The sequence below is a fragment of the Tetrahymena thermophila genome, assembly GCF_000189635.1.
Source record: "Tetrahymena thermophila SB210 genomic scaffold scf_8254659, whole genome shotgun sequence".
NCBI classification, from domain to species: Eukaryota; Ciliophora; class Oligohymenophorea; order Hymenostomatida; family Tetrahymenidae; genus Tetrahymena; species Tetrahymena thermophila.
This window is the reverse complement of record NW_002476426.1, coordinates 345,618-363,890: the sequence shown is the minus strand read 5'-3', so window position 1 is coordinate 363,890 and position 18,273 is coordinate 345,618. Positions and strand designations below refer to the sequence as shown.

At 23.4% G+C, this 18,273-nt stretch overlaps 4 protein-coding genes across 4 annotated transcripts; 1 reads left to right on the top strand and 3 right to left on the bottom strand. All coding sequences in view use genetic code 6, as the record gives it.

Annotated features, from left to right (window-relative positions):
• Positions 1-356: 356 nt before the first annotated feature.
• On the bottom strand, positions 357-5,606 carry TTHERM_00046580 (NLI interacting factor-like phosphatase; the record flags this gene model as incomplete). Its single annotated transcript, XM_001014653.3, has 6 exons — positions 5,515-5,606; positions 4,817-5,343; positions 4,151-4,735; positions 3,291-4,043; positions 2,201-3,186; positions 357-2,126 (listed from the first exon to the last, which is right to left on the bottom strand). Exons 1-6 carry the CDS (start codon positions 5,592-5,594, stop codon positions 357-359), a joined length of 4,701 nt encoding a protein of 1,566 aa, XP_001014653.3. The 5' UTR covers positions 5,595-5,606.
• A 663-nt stretch (positions 5,607-6,269) lies between these two features.
• On the top strand, positions 6,270-9,435 carry TTHERM_00046570 (cyclic nucleotide-binding domain protein; the record flags this gene model as incomplete). Its single annotated transcript, XM_001014652.3, has 9 exons — positions 6,270-6,837; positions 7,062-7,252; positions 7,316-7,842; positions 7,893-7,944; positions 8,002-8,486; positions 8,553-8,630; positions 8,798-8,953; positions 9,021-9,090; positions 9,142-9,435. 9 exons carry the CDS (start codon positions 6,270-6,272, stop codon positions 9,433-9,435), a joined length of 2,421 nt encoding a protein of 806 aa, XP_001014652.2.
• A 1,740-nt stretch (positions 9,436-11,175) lies between these two features.
• On the bottom strand, positions 11,176-13,234 carry TTHERM_00046550 (hypothetical protein; the record flags this gene model as incomplete). The annotated part of the gene is made up of 5 exons (XM_001014650.3): positions 11,176-11,565; positions 11,647-11,818; positions 11,881-12,309; positions 12,576-12,741; positions 12,997-13,234. The coding sequence occupies 5 exons, from the start codon at positions 13,232-13,234 to the stop codon at positions 11,176-11,178; spliced, it is 1,395 nt and encodes a 464-aa protein (XP_001014650.1).
• A 966-nt stretch (positions 13,235-14,200) lies between these two features.
• TTHERM_00046540 (hypothetical protein) lies at positions 14,201-17,960 on the bottom strand (the record flags this gene model as incomplete). The annotated part of the gene is made up of 8 exons (XM_001014649.2): positions 17,292-17,960; positions 16,949-17,146; positions 16,716-16,775; positions 15,811-16,655; positions 15,034-15,745; positions 14,865-14,978; positions 14,433-14,810; positions 14,201-14,374 (listed from the first exon to the last, which is right to left on the bottom strand). Exons 1-8 carry the CDS (start codon positions 17,904-17,906, stop codon positions 14,201-14,203), a joined length of 3,096 nt encoding a protein of 1,031 aa, XP_001014649.2. The 5' UTR covers positions 17,907-17,960.
• Positions 17,961-18,273: the final 313 nt, after the last annotated feature.

Sequence of the window (18,273 nt, the reverse complement as noted above, 5' to 3'; positions counted from 1 at the left end):
AATTTTTCTTATTTATTATAACACATTAATTATATTAATTTCAATTTAAATATTATGTAAAACTTTTAAATGAAAACAAAATTTTTTTAATTTTTAATTTATTTTTTCTAACATAAACACAAAAAATTAGATATTCTTATTTTTATTATCAGATTTTTATTTAATAGGTTAAGGTTTAACACTTTGAATACCAAATTTTTAAATGAAAATTATATTATATCATATATAAAACAGTAAATGAAACCTATAAACACAAAATAAGAGTTATCTTTTTTAAATCAAAAAATAATTATTAAATAAATTTATTAATTAGTTAAATAAATAAATAAATAATTGTTGTTTTTATTAGTTTATTTTCAATCTAATTTTAAATTTAAATGAGGATTTTATATACCATTTTAAATATTTTAAATCATTTGTTCTTTTAAGCTCTTTAAGGCTTTTCTCACATCAGGAACTTTTTTAGTCGCTATTTCTTTTAAAAGAGGAAGTAATTCAACTAGAGCAGTATCGTTTGGGTCAGAAAACCACCCTTTAATAAAGATACCATTTTCAGGTTATAATTAAAAGTTATCAGCTACATTATCAATTATAATTGTTTTTTCTAAAGGCCTTCCGATTCGAGATAGATCTTTTATAAAAACATTTCCTATGTGCACTGCATGCTATCTAAATAACCTATATGTCACATATTTATTAGGATCAAGATTATCAAGCACCCAGTTAGCATAATCTGGCATAGCAGCAGTAAATACTACAATTTCGTAATATTCAGATAAAACTTATAAAAATTAGTTAGCAAATGGACGAACAACAAATTACCCACCATTATTAGTTTCACTATAATGAACTAAAGTTTCATCTAAATCTAAAACAAGAGTGTATTCGAATTGTTTTGTATTAGATTTTTCTTCTTTTTAATATTTTATGTTAGTAGAGCTATGAGTTGCAAGTTATGAACTTTTTCTTCTATTTCCTGTAGTAAATACTTGAGGGGAGGGGGATAGTGCTTTTTTATCTGTATCTAATTAATTAAAGGTATTTCTATGGCCTTATGCATATGAATTAGGAGTAGCGCTTCTCTTATTAGTACTATTGTTACTCTATCCCTTAGTTAATTATTTACTCAGGCTTCTTTGAGTTCTATTTAGAATTTTTTCAGTATTTTGATTTTATTTTATAGGTTATTTATTTAAATTTTAATTGTTTAAATTAGATTTATCTTGTTATTTTTATGTTTAACCTTAAATATTTATTTAGTCTTCCTTTGGCTAAGTTTCAATAGTTGTTGTTTCATTTTCGTGGATGACATTATCAATATTGCTGCTATTACTGCTTGAATTCTCGTCATTATTTATTTTTTTTTTAGAAGCATTTTCTATTTTTTATAATTTTTATTTTGGTGGTAAATAAGGAGATGGACAAACTGCTAGAAAAGGGAGTGGTTAAAAACCGATATTGTTTTCTAATATCGTTAAATACAAAGCAAATATATTTAAAATCTAAATCACAGTTTCTTCCACACTCAGAGATTTTTCTATGATTTTTGAAACGTTTTAAACATGATTATAAAAATCTTTATCATGCTTAGTGGCAGTGCGATATAAATTAAGCAAAATTTCATTATTTTGTTTCATGGCTAATAAATAATCTTGGATTTTATTCATTTTTTTTCTATAAATATTTTAAGAAGCAATATCTTTGATTAAAACCAACATACTTATCAATTATTCAGGATATTATTTGTTATTTTGGGAAAATGTTTTAATATTTAAATCTTACTCATTTAAGCACATTAACTATTTATGTGATTGGAAAACTCTAGAGATAATTAGATCTATTAAGAGAATAAAGTTTAAGTGTATGTAAGATGCTATATTACGTATGTTATTAATATTGTTCATAAATGTTTTTCTATCTAAATAATTGTGCAAAAGTACAATTATTCCTAAATGCTCTAAATTCATTTAATTCCTAACAATCTTTCTTGATTTTTCATCATTAAAAAAAGTTGCAAAATTGTCAAAATTACGAGAGCGCACTAACATCAAATATTAACTGCAATAATTGACAATAGAATTATAGCATCTTGTTGCGTTTTGCGATTTAAAGCAACCGCTAAGTTCCTATTATCAAAAAATGTTATTAATAATAATTTTAAAATAAATAAAATTAAAAAATAAATTTTGTTAAAATTTACTGCTATCTGCTATTCCCATAAGATAATGGTTTAAAAATCTAGTTTACTAAGGATATCGTCATCAGTTAAATTATTACTTTATGCATAATTTAGTTAACTAAAAAAATCATCCTTTCCTTAGATAATAGCTTAATTTTGTAATTAGAAGCTATTTTAGTCTTACTTTATACTTTAAATATCTTTGGAATCCTACTATTAAATCACTTTTAGAGATTGATTACCTTCATTTTAGATACTTTAATAGTCTTTTTCCTTAGAAAGCATGTTTATTTATTAATCAAAAATTTTTTATTTTTCATTGTTATCTAGTTCTGATTATTTAATTTTTTCTTGTCCTTCTTAATTAACAGGCTTAATATCTTTATGGTTTGTATAATTGCTTTAAGATTGCACAATAAATGAACTATTAGCACTAGATTCTTTATCGTAAGCTGAAATCGACTCATTTTATTTTTAAAACTAATTAGGTAAATCATCACTGTTATTTATTTAAAGGATTTATGAGGTTTATTAAGGGATTAAACTCTAGCTGTCAATGGCATTGTTGCTTGTATTGGTATCAGTATTTTGTTGTTATTCTTATTCATTATTTTATTTAGTCGAAATATTTTTAATTGCTGAATCTTGAATTTAATTGTTGTTATCCTTCATTTTATTAGAGCTCTAATTAAGTGAGATGGGCTGGCAATTTGGTATTTGATATTTAGAATCATTATTTTTCTTTAATTCTGTGTCTGTATTTGAGAAAGATGATGAACCATTTTACATAAAACTATTATACATCTCATTTTAACTTTAAGTATTTAATTTACTTTGATTTTTCTATTCAATATTAGAATTATTTTTTTATACATAATTAGATGCCTTTTCATAGATTTATGATGCAAAATTTTCTTGAATATTTTATTATAAAGCAGATTCTTCCATTATAATTGAGCTATCAGCATTTTTTCTTTAATAAGTATTAGTTTTAATAGAATTTTCTTCTGTTTTATTAAAAATAAAAATCTGAATAAAAAAAATATAAAATAATATTTTCTTTATTTATTTATTAAAGAATTTTATTTTAATTAAAATTTAATTAATTTACCTTAAATTGAACTTGAATACTTTTTTAGAGATTCTCTTTCGTCTTTCCAATTTTCTAAATCTTCTTCAAATTACTTATTTTAAAAGACTTAGAAGGATTGGTCTAACTTAATTTTTTCAGGTGAATTAAAATGAGTGATCTAAGAACCCTTTAACTTTTTATCATCTTCGTTGATTGTAAGAGTGCAATCATTTTCATCCTCTAATATTATATCTTCTTGTTTAGTGTTTATTTTTAAATTTTAAAACTTATTTTTATCTGTTGCTTGGTTAATTGTATAGTTATTAATATTCTATTATATTGTTTCAGGTCTATTTGTATATTATATTTTATTTTAGTTCTAAAGCAAGTTATTTCCTTGTATAGGAGTTTACCTTTAATAGGCGCTTTTTATCTCTTCTAACCTTAACTTTGTATGAGTTTTATTTGTACTAATTTAAGAAACTACAGTTTGTTATTGCAAGTACTAGTTAAAGAGCAGTCTATTACTCTAATTAGATTGAGAATTAGTTGTAGTTGTTTGCACATTATAAGTAGGAGAAGTATTTTCATTGCCAATTTCACTTTAGTTTTAATTTTTTGATGGACTGTATTTTATCAGAGCTCCCTCTTTTTCAGAAAAGATTTTATAACCACTATAATTATTTTGCTTTTATAATTTAATCTTTTACTTAACATTAAAAATTTAATTCTATTTATATCTGCCTTCAAATGAATGATCATCAGATGTTTCATCATAATATTAGTTAGTTTCTATTTATTAAAGATATATATATTAAGCTAGCTGAGTTGATATGATTAAAAGAGTTTAATAAGATATTCTTCAATATAAAATAAATTTTATTAAAGTTTAAATTTACTATTTCCACTTTCTTTGCTATTATGATGGGAATAAGTTTCTCTTCTAACAGCAGCTGAATTATTTTCTTCCTATTTGGAAAGTTATCTTCCATCTATTTATGTACTTTTTTTTCTAATTTTTATTGAGGCTATGTTAGAAATTGATTTATTCATATTTGAATTAACTAAATTTTCCTATAATATTTTAGGTGTTGCTCTTCCTTACATAGAAGGCTTTGAAACCAGAATTCTATCAAATTGACTTTGAGAGCTTTTATTTGATTAAATAATTTGAGGGAATTCATATGCATCAGTGTTACTTGGTCTTCTTTTTTAATAGGTATTCTCATTTAATTTTTGAATTGTTTTTATGCTATTATTTTAAAATTCTGAATTTATTGTGGTATTCTAGCTTGTGGTTGTAAACGGTTGTTGCTGTTTTAAATTACTCTAACAAATTATATCGTTTATATTAATTGTATTATTTTATTCTTAGATATTCTTTTATTAGCTCAAATTTTATGTCATTCCAAAATGGTTTCTTTTTCCAGCAGGACTCCCATTAAGGCTCTGGTTAGCTCTTTCTCTCTTCACTTGCATTTTTTCTTTTGATATAATAATGTTAGAAATAAATATAATGACTTTATAAAAATATTCAATTTATCTTTTTAAAATTATGAAATTACATTTTTAAGCTGCTTTTATCATATTAGGTGCATCAAGATTTAAAAAATTATTCATTTTTTTAATGTTTTAAGTTTAATCAAAAGAGCTGTTTAAAACATACTGCTTTCTGTTATTGAATTGTGTTTTTACTAAATTGTTTCTTTCAACTTATGAAGTTGCAGCTTCTCTGTATAATTTTGCCATATTCAATTCATTTTGTTGTGCATTTAAATAGTTTTTATTTTCATAAATTTAATTTTCTCCATTTACTTTCTTTTTAATTGTGCGCTCTGCTTCTATGCTACTAAATTCGATATCAACATATTTATTTTAAATGCTGTTAGAATTCAACTCAGGTTAGTTTTTTTCTGAATTAAAAGGAGATAAGTAGGGAGTTTATTAAGCATCGTTAGAACTAACTTTAGATTTACATTTATCCTTTTACCATTTTTCTGCAGATTATGGTGCTGATAAAAAGGTTTTTGTTTATTGAATATCCTAATCATTAAAATCTTCTCTTCCGCTGGACATATTATCTTTCTTGAATCTATATAATAAGTTAGAAATATTAGTAATATAAAATAGAGATTGATTTATGTAGATATAAATTTTTTATAGTTTATCAAGCAGAAGAGTAACCTTAACATGAAGAAATAATTTCTAAACTAACAAACAAAAATATTAACTTAAAAAACCAACAGTTATTCTAATAAAATACTGTAAAATTTATTTAGAAGAAGCTTGTTATTCTTGTATTTTATGTCTCATGTTTCTAAAAGGTGTTATGTATTCTTTCATAAATTGAAGAAGAGAAATTAATTTTGTTTTGATTCCCAAAATTATAACAATTATTTATGGCTATTCAATAAAATATGTATGAAATTTAATAAATTTGTTAACACAAATTATTGCTAATGTAAACTTAACCCCAGCCATAATTTCTGTATTTATTCTTTTAAATGCAATTCTTTCTGTTTTTAAATTGATCTGGTTGTGGATTTGTTATTTAATTTAAGACAAATCATCAGTTTGAAACAAACTCCATAACCGAAAATTCATTTTTTTTACTTTAACAAATAAAATAAATTTAATTGTTTTTAATATGAATTAGAAAAGTGAGAAAATATAAAACTAAATAAAAAATTTAAAAAAGTTTAGCAAGATAAATTTTAATTTCAAATTAATAAAAAATAAAAATTATTTTAAACAAAAAAAATAAAAATAAAAAAAATTTTATTTTTAAATAATATCATTTTTTTATCAAAACAATTAGCATTAATTTTTTTTATCTATTTTGAATTAGTCGTTTAAGATCTGTCTTAGTAATTAATACCAGTAATATATTTTTTATTTATTTTAAAGAAGAAACTTCAATAGATTTTTAGAAATAATTAATTAGATTTATTTAAAATTTGAGGCATAGCTTTTAAAGTAGAATTTTTAAAAGTCACTATTTAAGTATTGCAAATAAAAATGGATAAACTATTTGATTTGCTTAAAAAAGAATAAACAACGAAAGAGAAATCTTAAGTAAAAGTCATTTATGACTTGAATAATAATGATTATCATAATTTTGGGCATGAGTAAATAAGATTAGATTGTGGGGCTACTTTGGTTAACACTCCTGCAGGATATATATAATTTGGAATTCCTCCTGGATGTTTAAGCGAGTTGATTAGTAAGAAACTGTAAGTTCCAATTTACTTTATTGTACCTTCAGTTAGATTTCATAAAAAATATGCTGTAAATCTTTGTGATTTTATCTATGTCGCATTCTATAACTATCTAAAAGGGAAAAAAACATATTTGATTTGCAATCCATTAACTCCAATGCATTTAAGATAAATCTTTAAGGAAATGTGGCCACAATGGGATGACTCAGTTATACATAAAGATATCGATTTTTATTCTTCAATTGATAAAAATCCAATCCCTAATTTTTAAGCAGAATTCAAATATCTAAGAAATATGCTTTCGCAATACAACTAAGAAATGCCTTTTGAAGATATGATAGATTTTATAGTAATTGATAAAAAAACAGGTAAATTTATTAAAATAAATTTTAGAAACTTGCTATCTTACTTAAACTGATTATTTAGCTACATTCAAACTTAGAAGGCTTCCCTTCATTTTCAAAAAGATATTTAAAAGTTATTAATATTGTTTAAGTTTCAGATTTTTTTAATGAATAAATGAATGAACAAAAAATCAAAATTATTTTAACTCGAAAATTATTTAAATAAAATTAATTTTTGAATGATTTAGGCTGTGAAATAGGAGATTAAATTCATATTAAGAGAAGAGGAGAAGAAATTGCTATTAATGTCAATGATATTGAAGTTGCATCTCTTCAAGATAAAGTAGACATAAATTATGTTGAAGAAGTGAACTGGGATGATATTCTTAAAAAGAAATATGATATAAACGATGTATTAAGAAAAAGCTAAATGGCTCAAGTAATTTAATGGAACAAATAATAAAAATAAATTAAATTTTTTATCTTTTTAAAAAATAATTAGACTGTTAAAAATTAATCTCTAAATTTAGATACCAGTAAGCACTTTGCTATTACATTTTTACCTAAGCTTAACAAAGACGAACTTGAAGAAGAATCAAATGGTTTTATTATTTGGATCAATGGAAGAGGACTTCTTGTTGATCCTCCTGTTTTTACAAGCTAAATACTGACCAAAATGCATATTTCAAGCAGCGTTATAGAGTGGATAATTATAACTTAAGGAAGCTCTAGAAGCGATTTAGGAGCATTTTAACTTATGTTTTAAAACTCAAAAATTGAATTGATTACAACTCGCTAAATCTATGATTCTTTTTTGAAAAAATACTCAGATCTTAGTAATATGCCAGCTGATTTCCTTAACAGAATTCTTAAGTTTAGACCTATTTCGATTGGTGCTCCATTAGTAGTAAAAACATGCAAATTCAAGTTTTTCTATACATTAAATGTCATTCCTTCGTTGGGATTCGAAGCTTAAGTTGAAAATTAGTAACTTTACTATGGAGGAGACACTATTCTGACAAAATCTGTGTAATATTAACATAAATAGAATTAAAAATAATAATTTCTAAAAATTAAAGATTAGAAGACATGAAGCAAAAAGGTGTAATTAATTAAGATAGATATAATTAAGTAAGTGAATAAATTAATATATAAGATTAATTAATCATTTTAATTTTTAAAAAAAAGATTTTAAATAAAAGTAAGTGGAAAAATTCACAGCTAAGGATGTTTTACGTAGGTGAACATCCTTGGCACACCTAAATTGAGGATTTCTTGAATATGGAAGATTTTAAAGATCCTCATTAAAGACATAAAACCCTTTTATTTACTAAAAGTCCTAGTGTTCTTAAGAAAATAGTAGGTGCAGGATTTGCTACACCATCAAGCATTGGTTATGGTGTCGACATAAATTTGTATGATAAAAAATAATCTAAAATAAAAAGTTCAGATGTTGAAAATATGAAAAAAATGGAATTATAGAAAAAAATAGATTTGCTATGCACAATTGAAATTTTTGAGAGTATATCAATAAAAAATTTTAGAGATCTTCTTTAGAGTGCAAAAGAGGAGTATTATGATCCAGGAGAATATGTAATCAGATAGGGTACAATAGGTACCAAATTTTACTTTGTCATGAGTGGAATAGTGTGTATTTTTGACGATGCGAGATCGTAAGATTACAATAAATAAATAAATTAATTTACATTTAATTTAAATACTTTTAAATTGAAAATTAGGCTGTCTAGATTTTGTCCTACTGGTAGTTATTTTGGTGAAACAGCCTTGAAAGTAGATAGTACAAGGAGAGGTGCAAAGTAATGCTCGAATATTAAATTTCAATTTATCTTACCTAAAAATATCTATTTTTTAACAGTTTTTTCACAAAATTAGCTATTTTTCTCTATTAACAAAAAATTCTTTAATGAGCTAAAAAAAGCCGTTTTTTCTGAATTAAAATAAATACTTTCATTTTTTATAATAGTGTTATAGCTGTAACTCCATGCGAACTTCTATCTTTAGAAAAGCAAGACTTCTTTTTTATTTTTGGTGAAGAAAAAGATGAATCAGCTCCTATCATTTAAAAACTATTGTCTATGTATACTTCGAGAAGAAAAAACACTGTAAATTTACTAAAGAAGTAAATTAAGAAAAATCTTTTTTAAATTTTCTAATGAGTAATTAATTATCAACTGTAAATACAAAAGGAACGAAATATTCAAAGAACTTAATGAATAATAAAAGACTGAAATGGAAATGATATTTAGAGAAGCTAAAGTAAATACAATTACGCAATTAAAATAATTTATAAGTCTTATTGAATAATAGTTTGAAACAAATAAATTGATTTGGACCAAAGGAGAAGAAGCTAGATTTGCTATATTTATCAAAGAAGGTTCTATTAAATTCAGCGATTGTGAAGAACAAAAAAATCCTGAAATGGGAGAGGGTTTCTTTATTGGTGAGATTGATTCATTAGTTAATGATAAACCTCTCACTACTACACTGATATCATTAAAACCAACAGAAGTTTTTATTGTAGACAAAAATGATTTGGTTAGTTTCTTTAAGAAAAATTTAGGTATTTTGTTAAAATTAAATTATTTAAAGTATTTCAAATGATCTTCTATTTATGTATTCTTGCTTGTTAATATTTCATATAGTCAGATGTTTATTTTGTAGAGTAAATATATTAATGTATCTATTTATCATATATCCTAAACTGTAACAATAAGAAAACAAAGTCAGTAATTATGTTAATTTAATATGTGATTTCATATAAACTTAAGTATTAAAAAATACATAATTTATTTTAAAATATTACCAAAAAATAAAAAATTTGACAACTAAAAAGTAATCGAAAAACTAAACAATATGAATAGCTTTGAAAGTAATTCATTAAGTCAAAACAATAGGAGATAAAATTCACTCTTACAGTCTCAAAGTCAACCAAAATTATCAAATAGATAAGCTATAAACATGATAAAACTTTTGAATAGATACTCAAACCCTTAACACTCCCAAGATTTAACTCCATTATTAAATTCTTAACGTAGTAACTCTTAATATGGTTAACATTATTCATCTATATAAAGCGGAAAATTCAATAGAAAAAGAAGTCTTCAATATAATAAAGAAAATGATCCAAATTATGTAAATCAAAGAGTTCACTTAATGCTAGAAAAAGAAATATAAAGCCTTAAATCTGATCTGAATAGACTGAGAGCTTATGAATATGAGCAAAATAAAAAATATGAAGATTATTATCTAAATATGATGAAAGAGCAATAGAAATACCCTCCTCCAAGTTTTTTCTTTGGAGGATCATAAACATTTCCATAAATGGGATAGCCTGCTTTTTTAATGTGACAACGATAGCAAATTTTCTTTTCCCTTGATAATGAAAAAAATGAGCCTATTTATTTATATATACTAATAAACTATAAAATAGATAACATAAACTTCTATTATTAATTAATTCTTGTATTATTAATTACTATTACTACATAATTACATAAATTTGTTCAATTAAATATAAAATTTTCAGAATAATAAAATACACTGATTTCAATTACCATTAAATTATTTGATCTCTTTAAAATTAAATATGGTTTAAATTATAGAAATTTGTTATTTTCCTTATCATAAATTTAAAAGAATGATAATAAAGATTTAATATTGCAGTGTAAATACCTTATACCATTATTTCTTAACACAATTAATTTTTAGTAATATTTAATAATAAAAATATTTGTTTTCTAAAATGATTTTGTAATTTTAGCTAATTTTTTAACGATTGATTGATTGATTTAAGGTATATAAATATTTAATATTAAACTAAAATTAATAATAAATGAAATGTAAATAAATGACTTTCTTATTAGTAAATAAAATATTAGCTAAAAACAAAAAGATGAAACTGTTAACTAAACTAAGTACTATATTTAAATAAAATAATTAATAAGTGGAGTTATATATTGATAGATTTAATTAATCTTTATTTGTATGTATAATTTTAATATAGTTTTGTATAAATCTTATCAATAATAATAAATATTTTCATAAAGCAGATAGCTAGCTATATATATTGCATGACAAGCTATTCAAAACTCGCTTTCTTAATATATTCTAGTTATTATACCATTATATAGATAAATCGATAGATCTACTTTACATAATATTAAAAGATTCTTTATTTTAGTAAGTATAATTAATAACATATTGAGTTATTCAAAAAGCGAATTAATTCAACCAGCTAGCTAGCTAAGGCAAGCAAGATATTTACTTTTTAGTTAGTTATATTATAATTAACTTGAGATATTACTAAGAGAGTATGATTATAATTTATATTAAATGGGTTTTTCACAACTTGCTACTGTAGCCCTTGGAAGCGTTTCTAGGACCTTCTCTAACTCTTAACTAAACGCTAGATGGGAGTTTGCTAATATCGTGAGAGTTTTCAATAATTCTTCTAAACATCTTACTAACATCTCTACGGCCTCTGCCTTTATTAATCTTCCAGTCTTTAATAAGATAGCCACGTTGGTATTTTCCACCGTCTAGCTTAAGAGTAATCTTCTCTTATCTAGGAGTATTTATCTTTTAAACTAAGGTATAATCTTCTTCGCTCAATATATTCTTTGAAGGTTTACCTACATCAACTTCTCTATATCTTTTAAAGCTGAGAGTATGCATACCTTTTTCTCTTTCAGCTAATTCTTCCAAATCAATACCATAATCTTACCATCCATTCTATTTTTTAAGTATTTTCAATTATCAAAAATATTAAACAAACAATTTTAAGTTTAATTAATTAATTTATTTATTTATTACTTCTTCTTCCCATTCCTCTTCCATTTCTTAAGCCATGTGAATAGCAAGAGCATCAGCCTTGGGTAAAATCTAAAAGTAGTATTTTTCGCACATCCAAATAACAGCTTTAGCTCTTTCAGGGACAATACCGTATCTAGTGCAAATATCTTTAATACTCCAGCCTTTTTAATACCTTTAAAAAATAAATTAAAATAATGAAATAAAATGATATATAATTTTATAATTTTTAGTTACAATTCATAAATATCATCTCTAGCTTTGCAAGAAAGACGTCCATCTTCAGTGTCATCTTCTTCAAAAGGATCCTTTTCATTTTCACCTTCCAATTCTTCAAGGAAAGGTACATATTCGTCATTTTCCTTTCTCATAATATCAGCAATCTTCCACTTAAGTAAATGCTTTTCATCTTCAGTAATATTAATTTCATTTTCTTCAATAATTTCTCTAACTTCGTCAAGATCCTCATCATCATCAATTTCCTTTTTACCTTTTAAGGAGTTAACCCATTTTTCAAGCTTATAACCAGCAAATCCAGATTGCTCAATATCAGGTAAGTGAGTTTTCATTGATTTTAATTTTGCAAAGTTTTTATCAAAAGAGCTGTAATTACCATATTATGAGTTAATTTCATCTTTTTCAAAGAAATCAGGGATTTGCTTAGCGCTAATAAAATAAAAAATGATTAATTTATTTGAAGTAATAAATGGTTAATTATAAAGTAAACTAATGATCATTTTGTTTGGCTTTTAATTAATGTAAACATCTATTAAAATATATATATTATATCTTTTTTTAATATCTACTACTTGTAAAGCAGTAGATTTAATATTTTCTCTACTAAATTGCCTTTTTTAAAGCATATTAATAGGCTAATTTAAAATTCTAAACTCTTATTATTTATTGCATATTCCTATAAAATAATTTATTACAATAGTTATTTCTTTATATTAGAAGCACGATATAAGAATTCATCATGAGTTAAACCATCATGAAGATAGTTATCAACAGGATCTTCAAATTCTTCAGCACCTAAAGTTTCCTTTTCATCTTCTTCCTTACCAAGCATACTTTTACGTAACTCTGTCAAGATACCACCTAACAATTTAATAAAAAGAATTATAATTACCATGCTAATTTAACCCTTTATTTTAATATATACCAAGCACTTTCATTGAAAAATATTAAAAAATTTAAAAAACAATATTTATTATGAAGTAGAAAACATGCTGGTATTAATGCAATATCATTTAGAATAGAGTCTATTGAGTTGATTTTCGTAATAAAAAGGGTTTTTTCATTAAAAAAAGCAAAGTTTTAAAATAAACAAAATATTTTTGAAATTGAAAATACCATTTTAAAATAATTCTTCTTTAGCTTCTTCATATTCTTCGTTAATTGCTTTCTTGATATATTCTGGATTCATTTATTAAAATCTTTCATCATTAGTTTTGTTTTTGATATACTTTTGTTTAATCTTTTCATCAAAATCATTTCTGAAAGCAGACATTCTTGCGAAAGAAGACTGCTTGGAATAGCTAAAGCATTATATCTACTTATTTACTAATATCTTTATAGCTTTCTAAATCATTTTTATTCTATTTAATAAGACAAAAGAAGAAGATTCTTGAAATACCTCAAATATAAATTTAATTTTTCTTTATTTTTAATTTCTTTCTCTTTCTTTCTTTCCCTTAAGATTTACTTGCTTAATTCAAATAAACTATCAATGGAATCTTTTAAGATTCTGAGATAATTCTTTCTCATCTCTACATTGTATGTTTATTTATTTATTCACTTATTTTTTGTTTGTTTGTTAATGTGATTTTGAAAGAAAACATTTTCAATGAATGATTGTGATTGGCTGAATAAGCCAAACTTTTTACTTTAATATAATCAATAATAGTATAATCAAACAAAAATTAATTTAACAATTTTATTTTAACTTTATTAAAATTATTTTGAAAATGCAAAATTATTATCTTAAATTTTTAATTTATAATCAAGTCATTTTTTCAGTTTTTTAAAAAATATTTTTATTTAATGTAACTATATATAAACAGATCAAAAATTAATCTTTATTTTAAAAGTAATACTAACAATCTAAATTCAAATAAGATTTCAACTAAGATATTTAAGATTGAATAAGTGATATAACTCTTCATTTTCTTTAAAAAGTATAATTATTTATTTATTTACTTATTTTTTGTGGAGTTGGTGTGATATTGAAAATATTTCTAATGAATGACTATTGATGGTTTGCTGAATAATCCAAACCTTTTATTTAGCAGTATTATATGATAGGACAAACAACAATAATTTTATGAATACATTAAAATTTTTAAATTAATTTTCTTAAAAGTGATTCTTAAAAGATCAAATTTATAATTTTAACTGATTATTTAAATATAATTAAGTTATTTTTTCAAGTTTTTAATAAATATTTTTTTTATTTATATAGACAAATATATCAAAATTCTTATTTATTTTTATTTTTATAAATTAATATAAATAATATAAATTGTTAGTCTGTAACGAGTATATATTTCTTTACATTTCAATAATCGAGAATATCTGATGTGTCACTGAATAATTATTTTACAGCCTTTTCTTTTCTATCGTTTTTGACTCTCATTCTATTTTCTTTATCTTAAATAACTTCTTTTTACTTATCTTTATATTTCATTTTAAGTAACTTTTCTTTTTTGTTCAATTCTTCAACTTTCGATTGCTATTTTTTAAAATAAAAATATTTTTATTTAATGATATTTATTATAATTAATCATTACCCTTTGTGAAAGTTTAGCTTAAAGTTTATCTAATAATTAAATAACCCTTGTATTCTTTTGATCTTAAACTTAAATTCCTGAAAGAGCAGATCTATTAAAGTAATGTAGTGAGGTATAATCTTAGTCATTATTATTATTATATATTTACTCTCCTTCTCTTTTGCTTTTCATTTGGCTGAATCCATTTGAATTAAATTGTGGATCATTTAAAATAATTTAATTGGGCTATTAAGTGTTCATTTAGGAATCTCTAATACTTTAATACTATCTATTAGTTGATGAAGGTGAGTTGTATTTTTAATAGTTAAAAGAAGATTTTCCAGATAATTAATTCTAGTGATTAGTTTCTTTTTATGGCTCCTTAGGGGATGCTGTTTGCTATAACTTATAAATAATAAATTTAATTAAAAATATTTAATAATTAAAGATTACTTTTTCACCAGCTTCAATCTAAGCTTGTTATATTTAGTTTAAGCTTTTAAGCAAAGTCTTAGAAAGGCTTTACTCCAACTCTTAAAGCTTTTTGTCTAATACATTATTGACAATCTATTAATTAACATTATATAATATTAATTTAGCTTAAAAAGTAATAATTATTTACATTTGAAATAGACTTCTCTTGGTCATATGCTAATTCTTATCGAGGACTAACTGAAGATTGGTGATATGAGGAGTTCTTTCTTGGCAAATACTTTTCAAGTATGTCTTATTTTGTATTAAGGGTTGCAGCAGTTGTACTTTTTTGAGGTTCTTACTTTTAGGATGGAGTTGCATTTCCATTTTTATTATTTGAAAAAAGTAAATCTTCTTTTAGCAGCTTTTCCCCTTAAGTTAATTAATGATTATTTACATAAGCTACATCTTTTTCTACGTTATGTAATCTCTCGTGCACTTCTTCTTTAAAAAGACTTAAACTCTCAGCTATTAATGCTACTTTTTCTATTAATGCATTCTTTGTGTCTTACATTTTTTCAACAATCATTCCCAAATTAACAATTTACTATTTTGCAGTATATAACTCAGTTTGCAATTTGTTTATTTCTTCTTTATACTTTTATTCCATATTTACCCAAGCTATTCTCTCATTCTGATGTACAGGTTGTACTGAGATCTATCCTGAGCTTTTAAGTGACTTTGGATTGCTTTATATTCTATAATTTTACTCATATCCATCTTACAAAGACTTATTATCTGCATTAAAATCAGCAGTATTCTAATATTAATTAGAATTATTTATGATCCTCTTTCCTTCCTATGATTTATGTTGAGCTACTTGACTTTAAGAGTTTTTAAGGTGTTAGTTTTTAACAGAGCTATTTTTTCCAATATTATATAAAAAATTTTAACAAGTTAATTTATGAGATTAAAATAAAATTACTAAAATTCATTAGGAATTACATATTTATCAAATTCTTGTTAGTTAGAAGTTGCATTATTGCTTAAATTGTTTTAATTGTTTTTTTAAGCAGAAAAAGACATAATATTATCCACAATCTAATGGGGTTGGTACATTTAGTTTAGGCTATTATTGTTTGGATCCACGAATATACTTCTTGTATCCTCCATTATGTTTTATCTTTAATAATCTTATGGGACTATATTATAGTTCTAATAGCTTACCTAATTATTATTAATCATACTACCACTCATTATTTTATAATCTTCATCTACTCCACTATTATTAAATTAAAATTTTGATTAATTATTATGATTATTCACTTAAAAGGTATTGGTCATCTGCTATTAACCCATCAAAGCATCTTATTAAGGTCCTTTATGCTAAACGTTCTACTAATATTGCTAAGGTTAATCATCCTAATAGCTAAAATTCTAGTTTTCCATTGGTACAATATTATTTTAGTATTAAACATATTATTATGGATTATAGCCAGAAAATTAATTATTAGAAGGACTTCTCCTTTATATGGTTTATTAAGTTTGCTGGTTTGAAAAATTTAGTAAAGTCATATTTTATGGAGAGCTCTATGTTTGTATATCTAAATACTGAATAGGACTTGTACGTATTTAAAGAAGATCTTTTGAGTTAGTATTTTGGGAAATGCTCATATTTTTATTAGTGGGAGATATTACTTCAGTCTGATGTACTAAACTTTACTGTGTAAGATTGCTTAATTTATTTAGTTTGACCAAAGGATTATCTTCTAAAATATATAACCTATTCATATAGACTTTACTCGCACCATGAGTTTCTTTCACATTAAACTATTTTTTATTAATGAGATTGTTTTGAAAAAATAAATTTCTTTGAAAAATTGGTTTTACTTTAATAAAGTTATATCTTTTTCCTAAATTATCTATCGAAAAAAGTTGAACGCCAGCTTTCTATGTTTTATTAAAAAGTTTAAGATAACAATCGTTTATAAAATCTAAAAATATTTTATATTTATTCCACTAATCAAATTTTATTTTTTTAATAAAAAACAAGTGAAAATATTTTAAAATTTCATTTAACCATGAATTTTATCTTTGTATATAGTTAATTATTTATTTATTACTAATTCTGCCCTTAGTGTGGCCCAAGTAACGAAATTAGATCCATCAGTAGATACTGAAATTTCGATGACTGCAGGATTTGTTGAATAATCATGCCAGCAATCAAATCCAACACACTTAAAATATCTAGGTTTTTATTACAAATTTGATAAATCGACAACTACACTTTAGGGAAGCCCTTCTTCTGACATCCATATGGTCTTTGAATATAATAAATTTAGTAAAATAAATAAATATTTTCTTTAAGCTAGATTTATAAAGTTTTAGAGATTGGCAACCAAATACTCATTAACTAGCCATTTATTTTTTATCAATAATTTGACTTTATCAAAATAAGAATTTTACACTTCTAACTGAATTTAATAGGTTTTGTGGATGACACTTATTGGTGTATGAAGACCATTGACTTATTCTAGCTCCATTTTATTCAGTACAATAATTAACTGCTGAAACGCCGCCTTCATCCTATAAAAGATTTTAATCTCTTTCTGTATGTATGTTTATTGTAGGATTAAGTGTATGTTAGCTATTTATCATTGCTGTATTAATTTGTTATTAGTTTTGTAGAGTTTTCGGATTTATTTAAGCAGCTCCACCATATATTTACTATTATTAGATCTAATTTTAAGCTATCGTATTTGATTATACTGGGGTACTCATTTATAGCTAACTAAGCTAATATTCTTTTGTAATGGGACTTGGATAATTTGTCATAACGCTTCTTTAATCATCAGGAAACAGATTTTATTAAAAAGAACTTTATTCTATTGAAGGTTAAGCCATTTATCTATTTATCATTTGATTATTTTAATTATGATTTTCTTAATCAGGCTGAGCCACATATTAATTTTAGATCAATCCTTACTAAGGAGGATATTTAATTTATCTATACTAGTCTTCAATAGCTTAATTTATTTATATTTGTTTTTGATTGAACTAATCAAACTAAAATACTGACATTTTTATCTATTGAAATACTAGCTTTTGATTTTAGATAACTACTTGCTTACTTATAAATTATTAAAAATTGACTGAATTATTTTTTAAAAAAATTTAAAAAATAACAAATAAATCTAGAAATGCAATAACTAAAATTTGATTTTGATTTTTATTACACAATAAATTTCAAGCATTTAGTAAGTAAATATCTTTTTTTAATTTTTAAAAAATAAAAAACTATTCAATTAATTTGTTAATTAATTTTAAAATATTATTTCATTCAAAATTAAAAAAATAAATAAATAAAATAAAATTAATTTATGAATTATATTGATTACATAAATATTAATTTGCTTATTTATATATAAGATATTTAATTTAACATTTT